Genomic DNA, 16,992 nt, shown 5'->3' with positions numbered 1-16,992 from the left:
GGGCAGTTTGTCCAAAGTTTGTCCATTCTGCGCTCTAGATGGGTTGATTGCGTTAAAATTTGTAATCTCATTAATCGTGATGAGGGTGTTAACGTTGACAGCCCTAGTTTGTTGGTTTTTTAGATAGACTGTATGATTCTAATCGCTGTTCTGTAGTTTGACTAGGTGATTAGACAATGTTTTAAGTCATATTTATTAATATTCAAAACAGATAACTAACCTGTAAGTGTAGGTTAAAGTAAGGGAACCAATCATTTCAATCATTCTCGATAACTGTCTTTTCCCATGTACTTCACTAAACAATCACATGACTCACAAAAAAATCCACTGACTTGTGTTACAACAGCCAGAAGCACAGTGACCCAAGACATATCAAAGTCCTCAGTAGATCCTACAGAGCTTAAATCCCAAATCCCCACAAGTCAGTCAGAACTGAAAAACCCTCCTAGATAAGATATCCAATTCAATTCACATGTTAGGAGCTAAAGGTTAAAGCTCTGAGTGTAAAAATTCCTGTTTAAATTCCTGTAAACTGCTTAACTGGGTCATAGTTGTTACTGTATTCAGTACGTCAAGCATAACACACCATGCCTGTCACAACACGCTCTTTGTCACACTGTTAATACTTCCCCTGTATAAGGGTGGATTGCAAGAAGTAAACAAGAGCTCAGTTTCCCTTCAGGGCACAGAGGCTGGTTGTGTTCACAGAAAGTGAAAACTATGTGACAGTCAGAGAGAAAATAGGGAATTAGCGCAGCAAGAAAATCAAATGGACCCAGAAACCTTTACTTGTTCGATCTGTTTGGATCTACTGAAGGATCCGGTGACTATTCCCTGTGGACACAGCTACTGCGTGAACTGTATTACAAAACTCTGGAATGGCAAGAAGGTAAAGAAAATCCAATGCTGTCCTCAATGTAGGCAGATCTTCACAGTGAGGCCCGTGCTGGTGAAAAATACCATTTTAGCAAATTTAGTGGAGGAGCTGAAGAAGACTGGACTCCAAGCTGCTACTGCTGATCACTGCTATGCTGGACCTGAAGATGTGGCCTGTGGTCTTTGTATTGGAAGAAAACTGAAAGCCCGCAAATCCTGTTTAATCTGTCTGACTTCTTACTGTGAGAAACACCTTAAGCCTCATTATTATTCACCTACATTAAAAGAACACGAGCTGGTGGAGCCCTCTAAGAAGCTCCAGGAGAACATCTGCTCTCGTCACGATGAGGTGATGAAGATGTTCTGCCGTACTGATCAGCAGAGTATCTGTTATTTCTGCCCCGTGGATGAACATAAAGGCCACGACACAGTCTCAGCTGCAGCAGAAAGGACTGAGAGGCAGAGAGAGCTGGAGGTGAGTCGACAAAACATCCAGCAGAGAATCCAGGACACAGAGAAAGATGTGAAGCTGCTTCAACAGGAGGTGGAGGCCATCAATCAGTCTGCTGATCAAACAGTGGAGCACAGTGAGAAGATCTTCACTGAGCTGATCCATCTCATCCAGAAAAGAAGCTCTGATGTGAAGCAGCAGATCAGATCCCAGCAGGAAACTGAAGTGAGTCGAGTCAAAGAGCTTCAGGAGAAGCTGGAGCAGGAGATCACTGAGCTGAAGAGGAAAGATGCTGAGCTGAAGCAGCTCTCACACACAGAGGATCACATCCAGTTTCTACACAACTACCCCTCACTGTCAGCACTCAGTGAGTCTACAGACTCATCCAGCATCAATATCCGTCCTCTGAGCTACTTTGAGGATGTGACAGCAGCTGTGTCAGAGGTCAGAGATAAACTACAGGACTTTCTGAGAGAGGAATGGACAAACATCTCACTGACAGTCACTGAAGTGGATGTTTTACTGTCGGATCCACAAGCAGAGCCAAAGACTAGAGCGGAATTTTTAAAATATTCACGTGAAATCACGCTGGATCCAAACACAGCAAACACATATCTGTTATTATCAGAGGGGAACAGAAAAGCAACATCCACAAAGAAACAGTCTTATTCTGACCACCCAGACAGATTTACTGGATGGTGGCAGGTCCTGAGTAGACAAAGCCTGACTGGACGTTGTTACTGGGAGGTGGAGTGGAGAGGTGGAGGAATTATTGTAGCAGTTGCGTACAAGAATATCAGCAGAGTAGAAACTGGATGTTGGTTTGGACATAATGACAAATCTTGGTCATTAGATTGTAACAACAACAGTTATACATTTTGGTACAACAACATCCAAACTCGTGTCTCAGGTCCTCGTTCCTCCAGAGTAGGAGTGTACCTGGATCACAGAGCAGGTATTTTGTCCTTCTACAGCGTCTCTGAAACCATGACTCTCCTCCACAGAGTCCAGACCACATTCACTCAGCCGCTCTATGCTGGACTTTGGCTTTGTTATTCTTATGGGGACATTGCTGAGTTTGTTAAACTGAAATAGACTGAATCCTTTCATACTGTTGTGGGATTAAAACAGTATTTTTGTTTCCATTTCTTTTTTGTTTCCATCATTATCGTGGCATTCTGCAATGCACAGAAATCAGTTACACATTACAGGTGGTACCATGACAAGTTCTAAATGTTCTCTTGATGTTTTTGAGGTCTTGTTAGATTGAGCTCTTTACTGTGTCTGTTTAGCCATAAAAACAATCACTTCTTGTGACTCCTGTGAACAAACTGACACGGTGTGGTTTTACAAATCTTTAAATGTCTCTTTGCTGATGTTGCTGAAGATGCTGAAAGCTCAGTGAAGTTGTGTTTTAAATGTTTTTCTGAAGGTTAATTTTAAAATTGATGCACAACACAAGAGGGCACCTTCATCCTGCTAACGGGGATGTAGAGGAGGTTAAAACACCTCAGCTCAGTTTGTCCACATTTTTTAGATTCTGACATGTTTTTAGCCTGATAAAACCCTTTATGAGTCGATTGTATTGCAAATCATGGTAAAAAGTATGTAATGTAATGTAATATGTAATATTATAGAAACATTTCCTTCAAAAACAGAATATTTACTAACTGACCTTTTTCCATGGGCTCTTGTCTTCCTCATCTTACTGCCACGTTGAAACCACAAACTCCAGAAGATGTACTACAAATTGTGCATCTTCACCACACAGCTTTCTACGGTTTACTTTCATACCCACTAAATAAGAACCAAAAATATAATAATAATATAATCAATATAAAAGTATGAATTTTTATGTACCCCTTAAAAGAAAAGAAATCTTATTTTATTGTTTCTCCTTGGTCATAATCCTGGATCCTGAAGGGTTTTGAGTTTTTGGACTTCTAGTGTATCCCTGTTCACTGTACCTCTGCTAAACACCCCTCCCAAGAGGTTTTGGCCTCCAGTCAAAGGAACATTGTAATAAAGCATATTTCACCCAGTGGGGGTTTAATTTATTTAAACATAAAATAAATGTCTGTATGCCAAATGCTCAGGAAGAACAAGGAAGTCCACAACCCCAAGCAAGGTAACACAGAATCATTGCCATTTCTATAGCCAGACCAATCCTGCATCATCTCCCAAAAGCCTGTTCTGAGCAAAAACCCTGTATATTATTGAAGCTGACTTCACACAAGGAGGACTGGCAACCTTTCCTTAAGATTAGTGAGCAAACGATTCCAGATGTTCTGCAAAACCTTTTTGCACAAAATTGCATTTACTTTATTTTACTGAGACAGTGTGCAAAGATAAGATCAACAGCAATGAGCTGTAGGCTGAAACACAACACAGATGTATAACATTGTTAATAAAGTTAATTTGTCTGAAATAAATTGATGACATTTATATGTCCTAGGGCCCATACAGATGAACATCAAGATTCTCCTCAATTATTTAACTGTTTTTAATATTATTTAACAGAATTCTACTTGTACAAACACAGAAGGGCATTCAATAACAAGAAACCCAAAACTGGATCATCCATTAACTCAAGTTAAGGTAAATATGATGAGTTGTGAATTTAATGTACACTCGGCCTAGTGTGGAAAAGCTGGAGTGCTGGACTGCAGCTTGTCAGTCTGGTAACTCAAACAGGCTCTTTTCCACACTGTTCTTATTTATAAAGTGCATTACAAATCCGAACACGACTACTAACAGGTGGATATTCGTGTTTTAATGCAAATAGCCAAACAACATAGAGCCACTTACTCCTAAAGAGAGAGACAGTAAAAGTGAACAGTATATCCTTGGTTTCTTAACATAACACTCATTGCTGCAGACAGGTGCGGCCCAAAAAGTGATCCCCTTAGACTGATTTTTAGTTTTAGTGTTATTCATTTTCCTCTGAGTTATCCATTCTGCCACTAGTTAGCTAACATAAACTAATCTAAGTCTATTAGCTGCAACTAACAAACCAACAACATGACATTGAATGATGTTCCATACTGACAGAATATGGCACTAAATATGTTTTTAAAACTTTAAGCACTTATTTCTTAATTCCAGCTTCACAGACAGCATTATATCTATATCTGTTTTTGAGAGCAGGGCTCAAAGGTTTAAATTAGCATTTTTATGTGTAGTGTTTCATGTCTTCTATAAGTAAAATACATAAAACCTTGTGCAGATCATAATTCAGAACTCATCAGATTTTTACATTTTCTTTAACATCAAGTAATCTAGTAGAATCTTCCTTTAAATGTATGGCTATATTTCAAATCAAACTTTTAACAGCTTAATCAAGATGATTTTACGACCAAAATAATAATCGACTGTCTGACAAAACTGGGACTCAAAATCTGACATAACATCAACTCAACTGATGAGACTGACTTAAATCTGATGGATGTGCTTTAACTTGAAAAGCCTAAACAGACTCTGTTAACTTAACTTTACCTGCAGTTAGTACTGGAATGCGGGGTGTGGGAATTATTTCATATGTTCATCCCTGGAGTAGCAATTACCAGGACAGTCTATACGTAAATCACTGAGAGGCTTTTAAAAGTTTAACCTAGAGATTCACTTTATATTAGTTATTATGCCAGTAACTAATGTGCTATATGCTAACACCGCTCACATTTCTGAATAAAAATGCAAACAAAACAGTTACTTTCATAATCACATACCAGTAAAATTTCAAAAGAAGACTGAAACGACAGTCTAAATGGGGGGGGGGGGGGGGGGGGGGGGGGGGGGGGGGTGACTTTCACAACCCCCCCCCCCCCCCCCCCCCCCATTTACATCACGTTGTTGCTGCTTCTACAAGCTGTTGAATCATGAGGTGTACTTACTATGGATTAGCTAATAATCTAATTTGTTGGGACTAAAGTCTTCCTCATTCCTGGTTTCTTTGTTTGATGAAGTCTGTGTGTTGTATTATCTTGATTGACATGTTCAACTCTAGATTTGATGCTTCTTAGTAGTGAATAATGTCCACAACCCAGTCTTTCTCCCTTTTCAGTAAAATCTGCAAATGTTTGAGGGTATCTGTTTACAATGATCTTAGCAACCTCTTCACAAGATGCACGTTTAAGGTTTCTGCAGTTAACTTGCATGGCCTCCACAACAATTCTAACCATACTTCTCCTGTCCTCTGGATGACCTCTGTCTCCTCTTGTGATTGCATGCGACAGTTGGAGTGGAAATCTTTCCCAAGCTCCAGAGTAATGGTGTCATTCAAATTCTTTGGTCTGCCATATAAAAAAAAAGAGAGAGAGAGAGATCATTGGAAAAGCAACTTTATATGGCTATTTCAACAAATATATCCTCACTAAAAGATGAACCCTGCAATTAGGATTGAATACTAACAGAAAGGCAGTTTTGGGGACCTTGTCTGAAGATAAAAATCAATCCCAGGACTGCAAAAGAACTACAAACTCAAGGTCTTGCATTGAAAAGTTGAAAAATACATCGTAAAATACAGTATATGTTACAGTTTGTCACAATTTCCAACCTTAGTCCTACCATTACCAACGAAAGGTTAATGGTGTTAGATTCAGTGTCTACTTTTGCTTCGTGCATTGCACAGCTGCAAAGATCCTGAAATTCCTCTATGATGCTCTGTATAGTGCTGGTTGGCAAGAGCATTTTAGCCTGCATTTTTAAATGACACAAAGTCAACTGCCTTCTAATAGATTAATTGTGTCCTGTCCTTGTATTGTGGCAAATCCCCCAATTTCTTGTTGCCTTGACTGCTGAACTGTCTAATTATGTTTTTGAGAAATATGGCTGGAAAATGATGTTCGGACACTGAAGTATTTAGAGCAACCTTCAAACGGACATAATGCTTTTCCCCCCATCTTTGATATAAAATCTGAGAAGGGCACAAAGAGCTGTGAAGTTTTGTGCAGCATACCCACATCCAGAAACTTGACAGCTGAGGTCACCAGTGAATTTATAAAACTCCTCCTCAGTGGTCTCCCTTCTTGTTCTGTGATTCCTAGGCATATGTGAATGAAGGCAGAAAATGTTCTGAAAGTGGCAGGGCAGTTCTCAGTTCCACAAGAAAGCCTATAGTTAGCTACATGTTTGTGGCTTTTAACATGCAAACTGAAAAATATAAATTTCCGTGCACTGAAGCCACAAAATTTAGAAATACACACAGTTGAAAAAGTTCAGTGACCAATTACCTTTCCTAAATGACATATGCAATGCAAAAAATAAGAGTATTGTCAATAGGGACCAATTCCCAGTTTTCACATGATCAAAATTATTCACAAAAGGCTTCAATAAACAGAAAATGTGTGCCGACAAGAGAGCAGTGCACAAAAATGAAAAGATATGTGAGCTCGACGCTTTAATGGGTTTAACATGACTTAGTCAGCACACAGCACCGTACAGGTAGTACAAGCACACCTGAAAACACTGACCAGCTAACAGCTTTAAGCATTTGGGTGCAACCTCGGTAGTTCACGGATTCACCTGTTGCAAAGGTTTTCTATCAAGTCTCATAAATCCATCGGCAAATATTACCTAACTAGTCTTTTGAGTCTCCACATTCATAGATATTGAACCCCTATCTCCCACGCTGGCAACTCATACTTACCTGGCAGGGGAGATACCATGATCACGAAGGTGGTTCACCCAGGGCGAGGCTCAACCATTGCACTGCGGTTGTGCTGACCCCTGTGAATTCCCCAAATGCGGGAATCTCAACTGCATAATTTGTGGTAGTGGGGGACTGCGTTCGCGCTCTCCCCTCACTCTTGTGTCCAAAAGCAAAGAGTGTCTGCTCTTCTCTCGGTGCGCACTTTGAACTGGGAGAAAATGCGATGGCGTGCTCACCGTCCTTGGATTCAGGCATTATGCGTGTTAGGCACCATCAGCCAGAGTGCTGCATGTGGAAAGGGGACCCCTGTCTCCCACGCTGGCAACTCATACTTACCTGGCAGGGGAGATACCATGATCACGAAGGTGGTTCACCCAGGGCGAGGCTCAACCATTGCACTGCGGTTGTGCTGACCCCTGTGAATTCCCCAAATGCGGGAATCTCAACTGCATAATTTGTGGTAGTGGGGGACTGCGTTCGCGCTCTCCCCTCACTCTTGTGTCCAAAAGCAAAGAGTGTCTGCTCTTCTCTCGGTGCGCCCTTTGAACTGGGAGAAAATGCGATGGCGTGCTCACCGTCCTTGGATTCAGGCATTATGCGTGTTAGGCACCATCAGCCAGAGTGCTGCATGTGGAAAGGGGACCCCTGTCTCCCACGCTAGCAACTCATACTTACCTGGCAGGGGAGATACCATGATCACGAAGGTGGTTCACCCAGGGCGAGGCTCAACCATTGCACTGCGGTTGTGCTGACCCCTGTGAATTCCCCAAATGCGGGAATCTCAACTGCATAATTTGTGGTAGTGGGGGACTGCGTTCGTGCTCTCCCCTCACTCTTGTGTCCAAAAGCAAAGAGTGTCTGCTCTTCTCTCGGTGCGCCCTTTGAACTGGGAGAAAATGCGATGGCGTGCTCACCGTCCTTGGATTCAGGCATTATGCGTGTTAGGCACCATCAGCCAGAGTGCTGCATGTGGAAAGGGGACCCCTGTCTCCCACGCTGGCAACTCATACTTACCTGGCAGGGGAGATACCATGATCACGAAGGTGGTTCACCCAGGGCGAGGCTCAACCATTGCACTGCGGTTGTGCTGACCCCTGTGAATTCCCCAAATGCGGGAATCTCAACTGCATAATTTGTGGTAGTGGGGGACTGCGTTCGCGCTCTCCCCTCACTCTTGTGTCCAAAAGCAAAGAGTGTCTGCTCTTCTCTCGGTGCGCCCTTTGAACTGGGAGAAAATGCGATGGCGTCCTCACCGTCCTTGGATTCAGGCATTATGCGTGTTAGGCACCATCAGCCACAGTGCTGCATGTGGAAAGGGGACCCCTGTCTCCCACGCTGGCAACTCATACTTACCTGGCAGGGGAGATACCATGATCACGAAGGTGGTTCACCCAGGGCGAGGCTCAACCATTGCACTGCGGTTGTGCTGACTCCTGTGAATTCCCCAAATGCGGGAATCTCAACTGCATAATTTGTGGTAGTGGGGGACTGCGTTCGCGCTCTCCCCTCACTCTTGTGTCCAAAAGCAAAGAGTGTCTGCTCTTCTCTCGGTGCGCCCTTTGAACTGGGAGAAAATGCGATGGCGTGCTCACCGTCCTTGGATTCAGGCATTATGCATGTTAGGCACCATCAGCCACAGTGCTGCATGTGGAAAGGGGACCCCTGTCTCCCACGCTGGCAACTCATACTTACCTGGCAGGGGAGATACCATGATCACGAAGGTGGTTCACCCAGGGCGAGGCTCAACCATTGCACTGCGGTTGTGCTGACCCCTGTGAATTCCCCAAATGCGGGAATCTCAACTGCATAATTTGTGGTAGTGGGGGACTGCGTTCGCGCTCTCCCCTCACTCTTGTGTCCAAAAGCAAAGAGTGTCTGCTCTTCTCTCGGTGCGCCCTTTGAACTGGGAGAAAATGCGATGGCGTGCTCACCGTCCTTGGATTCAGGCATTATGCGTGTTAGGCACCATCAGCCAGAGTGCTGCATGTGGAAAGGGGACCCCTGTCTCCCACGCTGGCAACTCATACTTACCTGGCAGGGGAGATACCATGATCACGAAGGTGGTTCACCCAGGGCGAGGCTCAACCATTGCACTGCGGTTGTGCTGACCCCTGTGAATTCCCCAAATGCGGGAATCTCAACTGCATAATTTGTGGTAGTGGGGGACTGCGTTCGCGCTCTCCCCTCACTCTTGTGTCCAAAAGCAAAGAGTGTCTGCTCTTCTCTCGGTGCGCCCTTTGAACTGGGAGAAAATGCGATGGCGTGCTCACCGTCCTTGGATTCAGGCATTATGCGTGTTAGGCACCATCAGCCAGAGTGCTGCATGTGGAAAGGGGACCCCTGTCTCCCACGCTGGCAACTCATACTTACCTGGCAGGGGAGATACCATGATCACGAAGGTGGTTCACCCAGGGCGAGGCTCAACCATTGCACTGCGGTTGTGCTGACCCCTGTGAATTCCCCAAATGCGGGAATCTCAACTGCATAATTTGTGGTAGTGGGGGACTGCGTTCGCGCTCTCCCCTCACTCTTGTGTCCAAAAGCAAAGAGTGTCTGCTCTTCTCTCGGTGCGCCCTTTGAACTGGGAGAAAATGCGATGGCGTGCTCACCGTCCTTGGATTCAGGCATTATGCGTGTTAGGCACCATCAGCCAGAGTGCTGCATGTGGAAAGGGGACCCCTGTCTCCCACGCTGGCAACTCATACTTACCTGGCAGGGGAGATACCATGATCACGAAGGTGGTTCACCCAGGGCGAGGCTCAACCATTGCACTGCGGTTGTGCTGACCCCTGTGAATTCCCCAAATGCGGGAATCTCAACTGCATAATTTGTGGTAGTGGGGGACTGCGTTCGCGCTCTCCCCTCACTCTTGTGTCCAAAAGCAAAGAGTCTCTGCTCTTCTCTCGGTGCGCCCTTTGAACTGGGAGAAAATGCGATGGCGTGCTCACCGTCCTTGGATTCAGGCATTATGCATGTTAGGCACCATCTGCCAGAGTGCTGCATGTGGAAAGGGGACCCCTGTCTCCCACGCTGGCAACTCATACTTACCTGGCAGGGGAGATACCATGATCACGAAGGTGGTTCACCCAGGGCGAGGCTCAACCATTGCACTGCGGTTGTGCTGACCCCTGTGAATTCCCCAAATGCGGGAATCTCAACTGCATAATTTGTGGTAGTGGGGGACTGCGTTCGCGCTCTCCCCTCACTCTTGTGTCCAAAAGCAAAGAGTCTCTGCTCTTCTCTCGATGCGCCCTTTGAACTGGGAGAAAATGCGATGGCATGCTCACCGTCCTTGGATTCAGGCATTATGCGTGTTAGGCACCATCAGCCACAGTGGTGCATGTGGAAAGGGGACCCCTGTCTCCCACGCTGGCAACTCATACTTACCTGGCAGGGGAGATACCATGATCACGAAGGTGGTTCACCCAGACCCACCAATGGCGACAAAGACTGCTAACATGACAGGTTCCAGGAGGAATGCTTTGCGTTTTGAGATGCAAGGGAATTGCGAAATGGACAGACTACAGTTCAGTAGGATTGTCATCCAGAAAGAGTTCGGATTCTCGCCGACGCATATTGAGTATTTCTTTGGCTTGCCGGGAAAGAAAAGATATGAGGTGATTTTTGCCACTAGTACTTTCTACGAATCATGTTTGAATAAGTTTAATAGACTCAAACAAACTAGGCCTCAGCTGGAGAATATCAAAATGACACCGTTATCTGGTAGAGAGCCCAAAGCTGTGACAGTGATTATGCACTCTGAATATGTGAGAGTGGAAGACATTAACACCTGGTTGTCTTTCAAATGTATGGTGAAGAGAGGCTTGGACTTAAAAGACGAAGACGGAATTAAAACTGGAGGATATCGTTTTTACGTCCACCTGCATAGAGATGAGACCTCTGGTGATTTGATCCATCTGCCCCCAATTATCCAATTGGGGGCAATCAGAGGATATGAGGCAACCAAAAACATGCCGTAAATGTGGCGGTAATGACCATTTAGCCGCAGAGTGTGAAAATGTAGTTTGCAAAAACTGCAACAGTGAAGAGCACACTACAATTGAATGTCCTTTCCCGCAAAAATGTAATCTTTGTGGGGGTGAAGGACATACCTTTAGGGCATGCCCCCAATCCTACGCAAATAAAGCGAAAAGACCTCATCAACAGCAATTAGAGGAGATGCCAAGTTTAATTGGAGGACGTCTGCCAGCTGTTGAAGATGTAATTAACAATCAATTCAACGTGTCCAGCAGGAAGAGGTTGAGGATCAAACGACCTTCAGCTGGGGTGGGGAACAAGCTGAATTGCCCTCCCCCCCTTCCCAAGTGATTACCAATGAGGACTTAACGACAGAGGAGAAGGAAGAATTACAAATAGAAACAGAGCCTAAGACACAGGAGGAGACCCAGGAGGAGATGGCCGCGCTCTCAGGTACTCATACCATTTCGCAGCCGTCGACATCCCAAGAGTGCCGAGACCTGCTTGATTACATGTTTTCGGAGATTTCAACGTTGCAATCAAACCAAACTATCACCCTAGAAGAGGGAGTTTTTTCATTACCAGCTTGTGACATTGAAGATAACATAACTATTGTTCCCGAATTGTCACCACAAGTAAACGTAAGTGTAGCGCTGACATCACAAAAACAACAGATAAACACTTCAACAGAGTCGTCTACAGGGAACTTGGATTCAGAAAGTCAGGACCAAATAGACCCCTTGTCAATACCCGTACTCGAAGAACAAAGACTGATATCTACCCAGGGAGTTGTTCAAGAAAGTCAGCAGGAAAGTAATGATGTGAGCGCTCCGATTACGGTATGGCTCCCACGGAAAAAGAAAAAGAAGAAGGTAAAACCATAGCAAGAGACTTTATTAATAAAAGTCAGAGTGTAAAGATTCCCCCTATTTAGTAATAACATAAACTCCTTTCATGTATCGACGATCAATACAAGAGGGTTGAACGATGCAGTGAAGTGCCAATCTGTCTTTAATGTATTACATGAAACGGGTGGGGACATTTGTCTTCTTCAAGAATGTGCCCTTCCCTTTATGGACAACTACACGAAGTTTGCAAAACGATGGACATATGGCCAATCCTTTTGGTCAGGGGATAACCAAAACCGGATGTCAGGTGTAGGTCTTTTGATTAATAATAAAACTATTAACATAGAAAATGTGGAGGTAGTGGTGGACGGAAGAGCTTTATGTATAGATGTAGAAAAAAATGGGAGTAAGCTTAGGATTATTAATGTCTATGGACATACAGAGTTGAAAGAACGGACGGCATTATTTCAAATATTACAACCTTTTCTTTGTAATAGAAGACAGATAATAATGGGTGGGGATTTTAATTGTACACCAGAAACAAGTGGAATCCAGGGGGCGGCTTCAACAGTTAAGAAAGATTCAAGTACTTGTGCATTAGATAATTTGATTAAAGACGGTAATTTGAAAGACGTGTTTAGATTGCTTAACCCGTCAGACCCAGGATATACCTGGTCTAATAATAAGTCCTTTTCACGGATTGATTTTTTGTTTGCCAGTGAAGGCTTAATACCCCTGTCATGTAAAGTGGAACCAGTACCTTTTTCTGATCACCATAAGGTCATGTGTGGATTTAGTATTCAATCTTCCTTTCAGTCGGCCCCAGGGCCATGGAAACTAAATCTGAATCTATTGAAGGACGGGAAGGTTACGGGAAGGTATAAACTTAAATTACAACAATGGGTCTCCCTACAACCACTATATGAATCTGTAGGGGAATGGTGGGAGAGTATAAAGATTAGGACCCAAGTATTTTTTAGTCTTGAAGGGAAAAGGCGGGCAAAGAGGAGGAGACAATGGTTATTGAGAAAGCAAGCAAAATTACAAAGGTTTTACAACCTCCTGAATTTGGGCTTTGATGTTAGTGAAGAGATTATGAATCTGAAAAAAGAAATGATGGTAGTTTTAAATGAGAAAAGCAAGGGAGTATTAATACGGAGTAGGGTAAAACATGTGGAAGAAAATGAAAAATGTACGAGATATTTTTTAAAAAAATTGTATAAATCTAAACCTGCTATTGTCAGCCTGATTAATGAAGAAGGGAAAGAAGTGAAAAGTACCCAAGAAATTTTAAAGGTAGTACATTCTTTTTATACCAACTTGTACAAAGAACAAAATATTGATGAGGCGATTGTAGAATCCTTTCTCTCTAAGTTAACACAAAAATTGGATCCAGAAGATAGTATAAATTTAGATGAAGTTATAACACAAGAGGAAATCGCAAGAGCTATGGAAAGTATGCAAGATAACAAGTCACCAGGTATGGATGGCTTACCTAAGGAATACTATCAGGCCTTTTGGGAACAACTTAGCTCTTTGTTGTGCAAGGTTTATAAAGAAGCGTGGGATAAAGGTGTATGGTCAACGTCCATGAATACAGGAGTGATTTCCCTGTTATGGAAAAAGGGTTCTAAAAAAGATTTGAGAAATTGGAGACCCCTGACATTGTTGGGGGTAGATATCAAGATTTTAGCAAAAGCCCTTTTTTTTCGTTTACAGACAGTGGTACCTAAGTTAGTTGGAGTGGAACAAACATGTGGGATACATGGACGTAAGATGACGGATAGTTTAGCGATTATAAGGGATAGCTACCTTTACAGCCATGAGCGGAATATCCCCCTTTGTGGGTTAAGCTTGGATTTAGAAAAAGCCTTTGACAACGTCAGCCATGCCTTTCTGATGAAAGTCCTAGATAAATTAGGATTTGGAGAAGTTTTTCGGAGATGGATTCGGGTGTTGTATTCTGGTTGTAGTAGTGTTGTGAATGTGAATGGTGTACAGACTACTACAGTTGCAGTGAAAGCTGGAGTAAGGCAGGGATGCCCGTTATCTCCCACCTTATTTATATTAGTGATGGAGCCATTAGCGTGTGCATTAAGAACTAATGAGCTAATTAAAGGGTTGACCCCACCGGGTAGCGGAGGGTTGGAAATTAAATTTTCCATGTATATGGATGATATAACTCTGCTGCTTACGGACAATAAGTCGATTGAAGTAAGTTTGGCAGTTTGTGAAGCTTTTTCAGCAGCTTCAGGGATGAAAATTAATAAAGAGAAGAGTGAGGTGATTTATTTTAAGTGGCGGGAGATTAAAGAAAAAAGAGGATTGCAAGAAAAATCGGAAACGTTGAAAATTTTAGGGGTGGAAATAGGAGAAAATATGCAAATTAAGAATTGGAATTCAAAATTACAAAAAATACAAGGGAAACTGTTGAACTGGAAAGATAGGGAACTCTCCTTTATAGGTAAGGTTCTGGTGCTAAAAGCTGAAGTAATGGCCTCTATAGCATTTTTGGCAACGACGTTGCCAATCCCTTACGAAATAATAATATCATTGAGGAAGGCCATGTTTTATTTCCTTTGGGGAGGTCAACATGAGAGGGCAAAGAGAGAAATTATGTACAAGCCAGTAGGGAAAGGGGGGAGAGCAGTACCAGAAATAGAGTCCAAGTGCAATGCCATGTTTATCACCCCAATTTTTAAGGCATGTTTTAGTGACCCTAAAGATAAGATTTGGCCATATTTTACAAGGTTTTGGGTGGGTTGGAAAGTGTTACAGGCGTGGGGTGTGCGCCCCCCCCTTAACGTGCCCTTCTCTGAACAATATCCTGTAATTTACAAAGTAGCGATTCGTTTGTTAAAACGGTTTCCGACTAAGATTACATCCCAGGAGATAACACGTGCAACTATAGAGGATATATTGTTCCCAACAGTTAGTATGTCACCGATAGGACAATTACGTGAAATCCACACAAAAATGGCTTGGGGTAATGTAAATAATAAATTTCTGCTAAACTCTCATAAGGACTTAGCGTGGCAAGCTGCCCAAGAATGTCTGCCGACAAGGGCTTTTTTGAAAAAGAGGGAGTGCACGAGGAGTGCACAGTGCCCAAGAAAGCGGTGTGGAGAAGACGAGACAATTAAACATATATTTTGGGAATGTTTCTTTGCAAAAAAAGTGTGGGGCCTATTAAGACAATGGTTGAAAGATCTAAGTAAAGAAGAGTTGACATATGAAATTATAATGTATGGTTTTTTGAAAAAAACTTTGGAGAAAGGGGAAACATGTTGGTGGATAATGGTGAATTGTGTAAAAGATGCTTTGTGGAGAGCAAGAAACATCTGTGTATTTAAAAAGTATGAAATATCGGAAAGAGTTGTAATCAACAGCACGATTAGTTTGTTGAAGGATTATATTATAAGAATCTCCTTAGGGGAAAGTGAAGAGAACAAAAGAAAGATGTGGAAAGTACCAAGAAAGTATTTGAACATTTGTATGTAAAATAATGTGAGAGTAATAGTTATTGTTTTGACCCCTTTTGTTTTTGTTTTTCCCTTTGTGGGTTTCCCCATTTGGGTTTTGATTTCCGATGTATCTTTGTTTATTTTTTATGAATGAATTGATGTAATTTTGGTTTTGAACAATAAAACAATAAAACTTAAACAATAAAACAAAAAATTGAAATTTGAATTGGTTCACCCAGGGCGAGGCTCAACCATTGCACTGCGGTTGTGCTGACCCCTGTGAATTCCCCAAATGCGGGAATCTCAACTGCATAATTTGTGGTAGTGGGGGACTGCGTTCGCGCTCTCCCCTCACTCTTGTGTCCAAAAGCAAAGAGTGTCTGCTCTTCTCTCGGTGCGCCCTTTGAACTGGGAGAAAATGCGATGGTGTGCTCACCGTCCTTGGATTCAGGCATTATGCGTGTTAGGCACCATCAGCCAGAGTGCTGCATGTGGAAAGGGGACCCCTGTCTCCCACGCTGGCAACTCATACTTACCTGGCAGGGGAGATACCATGATCACGAAGGTGGTTCACCCAGGGCGAGGCTCAACCATTGCACTGCGGTTGTGCTGACCCCTGTGAATTCCCCAAATGCGGGAATCTCAACTGCATAATTTGTGGTAGTGGGGGACTGCGTTCGCGCTCTCCCCTCACTCTTGTGTCCAAAAGCAAAGAGTGTCTGCTCTTCTCTCGGTGCGCCCTTTGAACTGGGAGAAAATGCGATGGCGTGCTCACCGTCCTTGGATTCAGGCATTATGCGTGTTAGGCACCATCAGCCAGAGTGCTGCATGTGGAAAGGGGACCCCTGTCTCCCACGCTGGCAACTCATACTTACCTGGCAGGGGAGATACCATGATCACGAAGGTGGTTCACCCAGGGCGAGGCTCAACCATTGCACTGCGGTTGTGCTGACCCCTGTGAATTCCCCAAATGCGGGAATCTCAACTGCATAATTTGTGGTAGTGGGGGACTGCGTTCGCGCTCTCCCCTCACTCTTGTGTCCAAAAGCAAAGAGTGTCTGCTCTTCTCTCGGTGCGCCCTTTGAACTGGGAGAAAATGCGATGGTGTGCTCACCGTCCTTGGATTCAGGCATTATGCGTGTTAGGCACCATCAGCCAGAGTGCTGCATGTGGAAAGGGGACCCCTGTCTCCCACGCTGGCAACTCATACTTACCTGGCAGGGGAGATACCATGATCACGAAGGTGGTTCACCCAGGGCGAGGCTCAACCATTGCACTGCGGTTGTGCTGACCCCTGTGAATTCCCCAAATGCGGGAATCTCAACTGCATAATTTGTGGTAGTGGGGGACTGCGTTCGCGCTCTCCCCTCACTCTTGTGTCCAAAAGCAAAGAGTGTCTGCTCTTCTCTCGGTGCGCCCTTTGAACTGGGAGAAAATGCGATGGCGTGCTCACCGTCCTTGGATTCAGGCATTATGCGTGTTAGGCACCATCAGCCAGAGTGCTGCATGTGGAAAGGGGACCCCTGTCTCCCACGCTGGCAACTCATACTTACCTGGCAGGGGAGATACCATGATCACGAAGGTGGTTCACCCAGGGCGAGGCTCAACCATTGCACTGCGGTTGTGCTGACCCCTGTGAATTCCCCAAATGCGGGAATCTCAACTGCATAATTTGTGGTAGTGGGGGACTGCGTTCGCGCTCTCCCCTCACACATGTGTCCAAAAGCA

General features: G+C 43.9%; 1 protein-coding gene, 14 non-coding genes and 1 pseudogene across 19 annotated transcripts; all 16 read left to right on the top strand.

Annotated features, from left to right (window-relative positions):
- Nucleotides 1-754: 754 nt before the first annotated feature.
- LOC102796700 (tripartite motif-containing protein 16-like) lies at nucleotides 755-2,422 on the top strand. Of its 5 annotated transcripts, none has more exons than XM_087831733.1 (2): nucleotides 755-1,006; nucleotides 1,136-2,422. In XM_087831733.1, exons 1-2 carry the CDS (start codon nucleotides 770-772, stop codon nucleotides 2,420-2,422), a joined length of 1,524 nt encoding a protein of 507 aa, XP_087687859.1. In that variant the 5' UTR covers nucleotides 755-769. The 5 variants fall into 5 exon arrangements, with proteins under 5 accessions (XP_087687859.1, XP_087687861.1, XP_087687862.1 ...); XM_087831735.1 differs by having other exon boundaries at nucleotides 755-1,045; nucleotides 1,259-2,422; XM_087831736.1 differs by having other exon boundaries at nucleotides 755-1,055; nucleotides 1,323-2,422.
- A 4,541-nt stretch (nucleotides 2,423-6,963) lies between these two features.
- LOC148097443 (U1 spliceosomal RNA) lies at nucleotides 6,964-7,127 on the top strand. The gene has a single exon (XR_015716887.1). It is a non-coding gene; the product is annotated as a U1 spliceosomal RNA (small nuclear RNA).
- A 175-nt stretch (nucleotides 7,128-7,302) lies between these two features.
- On the top strand, nucleotides 7,303-7,466 carry LOC148097442 (U1 spliceosomal RNA). Its single transcript, XR_015716886.1, has one exon. It is a non-coding gene; the product is annotated as a U1 spliceosomal RNA (small nuclear RNA).
- A 175-nt stretch (nucleotides 7,467-7,641) lies between these two features.
- LOC148097441 (U1 spliceosomal RNA) lies at nucleotides 7,642-7,805 on the top strand. Its single transcript, XR_015716891.1, has one exon. It is a non-coding gene; the product is annotated as a U1 spliceosomal RNA (small nuclear RNA).
- Nucleotides 7,806-7,980: 175 nt separating this feature from the next.
- LOC148097440 (U1 spliceosomal RNA) lies at nucleotides 7,981-8,144 on the top strand. The gene has a single exon (XR_015716885.1). It is a non-coding gene; the product is annotated as a U1 spliceosomal RNA (small nuclear RNA).
- Nucleotides 8,145-8,319: 175 nt separating this feature from the next.
- Nucleotides 8,320-8,483, top strand: LOC148097439 (U1 spliceosomal RNA). Its single transcript, XR_015716890.1, has one exon. It is a non-coding gene; the product is annotated as a U1 spliceosomal RNA (small nuclear RNA).
- Nucleotides 8,484-8,658: 175 nt separating this feature from the next.
- LOC148097438 (U1 spliceosomal RNA) lies at nucleotides 8,659-8,822 on the top strand. Its single transcript, XR_015716884.1, has one exon. It is a non-coding gene; the product is annotated as a U1 spliceosomal RNA (small nuclear RNA).
- A 175-nt stretch (nucleotides 8,823-8,997) lies between these two features.
- LOC148097437 (U1 spliceosomal RNA) lies at nucleotides 8,998-9,161 on the top strand. The gene has a single exon (XR_015716883.1). It is a non-coding gene; the product is annotated as a U1 spliceosomal RNA (small nuclear RNA).
- A 175-nt stretch (nucleotides 9,162-9,336) lies between these two features.
- On the top strand, nucleotides 9,337-9,500 carry LOC148097436 (U1 spliceosomal RNA). Its single transcript, XR_015716881.1, has one exon. It is a non-coding gene; the product is annotated as a U1 spliceosomal RNA (small nuclear RNA).
- A 175-nt stretch (nucleotides 9,501-9,675) lies between these two features.
- LOC148097435 (U1 spliceosomal RNA) lies at nucleotides 9,676-9,839 on the top strand. Its single transcript, XR_015716880.1, has one exon. It is a non-coding gene; the product is annotated as a U1 spliceosomal RNA (small nuclear RNA).
- A 175-nt stretch (nucleotides 9,840-10,014) lies between these two features.
- On the top strand, nucleotides 10,015-10,178 carry LOC148097434 (U1 spliceosomal RNA). The gene has a single exon (XR_015716879.1). It is a non-coding gene; the product is annotated as a U1 spliceosomal RNA (small nuclear RNA).
- Nucleotides 10,179-15,481: 5,303 nt separating this feature from the next.
- Nucleotides 15,482-15,617, top strand: LOC148097433 (U1 spliceosomal RNA; annotated as a pseudogene).
- Nucleotides 15,618-15,792: 175 nt separating this feature from the next.
- LOC148097432 (U1 spliceosomal RNA) lies at nucleotides 15,793-15,956 on the top strand. Its single transcript, XR_015716878.1, has one exon. It is a non-coding gene; the product is annotated as a U1 spliceosomal RNA (small nuclear RNA).
- Nucleotides 15,957-16,131: 175 nt separating this feature from the next.
- Nucleotides 16,132-16,295, top strand: LOC148097431 (U1 spliceosomal RNA). Its single transcript, XR_015716877.1, has one exon. It is a non-coding gene; the product is annotated as a U1 spliceosomal RNA (small nuclear RNA).
- A 175-nt stretch (nucleotides 16,296-16,470) lies between these two features.
- On the top strand, nucleotides 16,471-16,634 carry LOC148097430 (U1 spliceosomal RNA). The gene has a single exon (XR_015716876.1). It is a non-coding gene; the product is annotated as a U1 spliceosomal RNA (small nuclear RNA).
- A 175-nt stretch (nucleotides 16,635-16,809) lies between these two features.
- LOC148097429 (U1 spliceosomal RNA) lies at nucleotides 16,810-16,973 on the top strand. The gene has a single exon (XR_015716875.1). It is a non-coding gene; the product is annotated as a U1 spliceosomal RNA (small nuclear RNA).
- Nucleotides 16,974-16,992: the final 19 nt, after the last annotated feature.

This window comes from Neolamprologus brichardi, chromosome 18, assembly GCF_056152115.1.
Source record: "Neolamprologus brichardi isolate AB-2024 chromosome 18, ASM5615211v1, whole genome shotgun sequence".
Taxonomy (NCBI): Eukaryota; Metazoa; Chordata; class Actinopteri; order Cichliformes; family Cichlidae; genus Neolamprologus; species Neolamprologus brichardi.
This window is presented reverse-complemented; position numbering and strand designations above follow the sequence as displayed.

Excerpts from the sequence above, each read along its gene's own strand:
- LOC102796700 (XM_087831732.1), top strand. The coding sequence starts at position 770 with ATGGACCCAGAAACCTTTACTTGTTCGATCTGTTTGGATCTACTGAAG.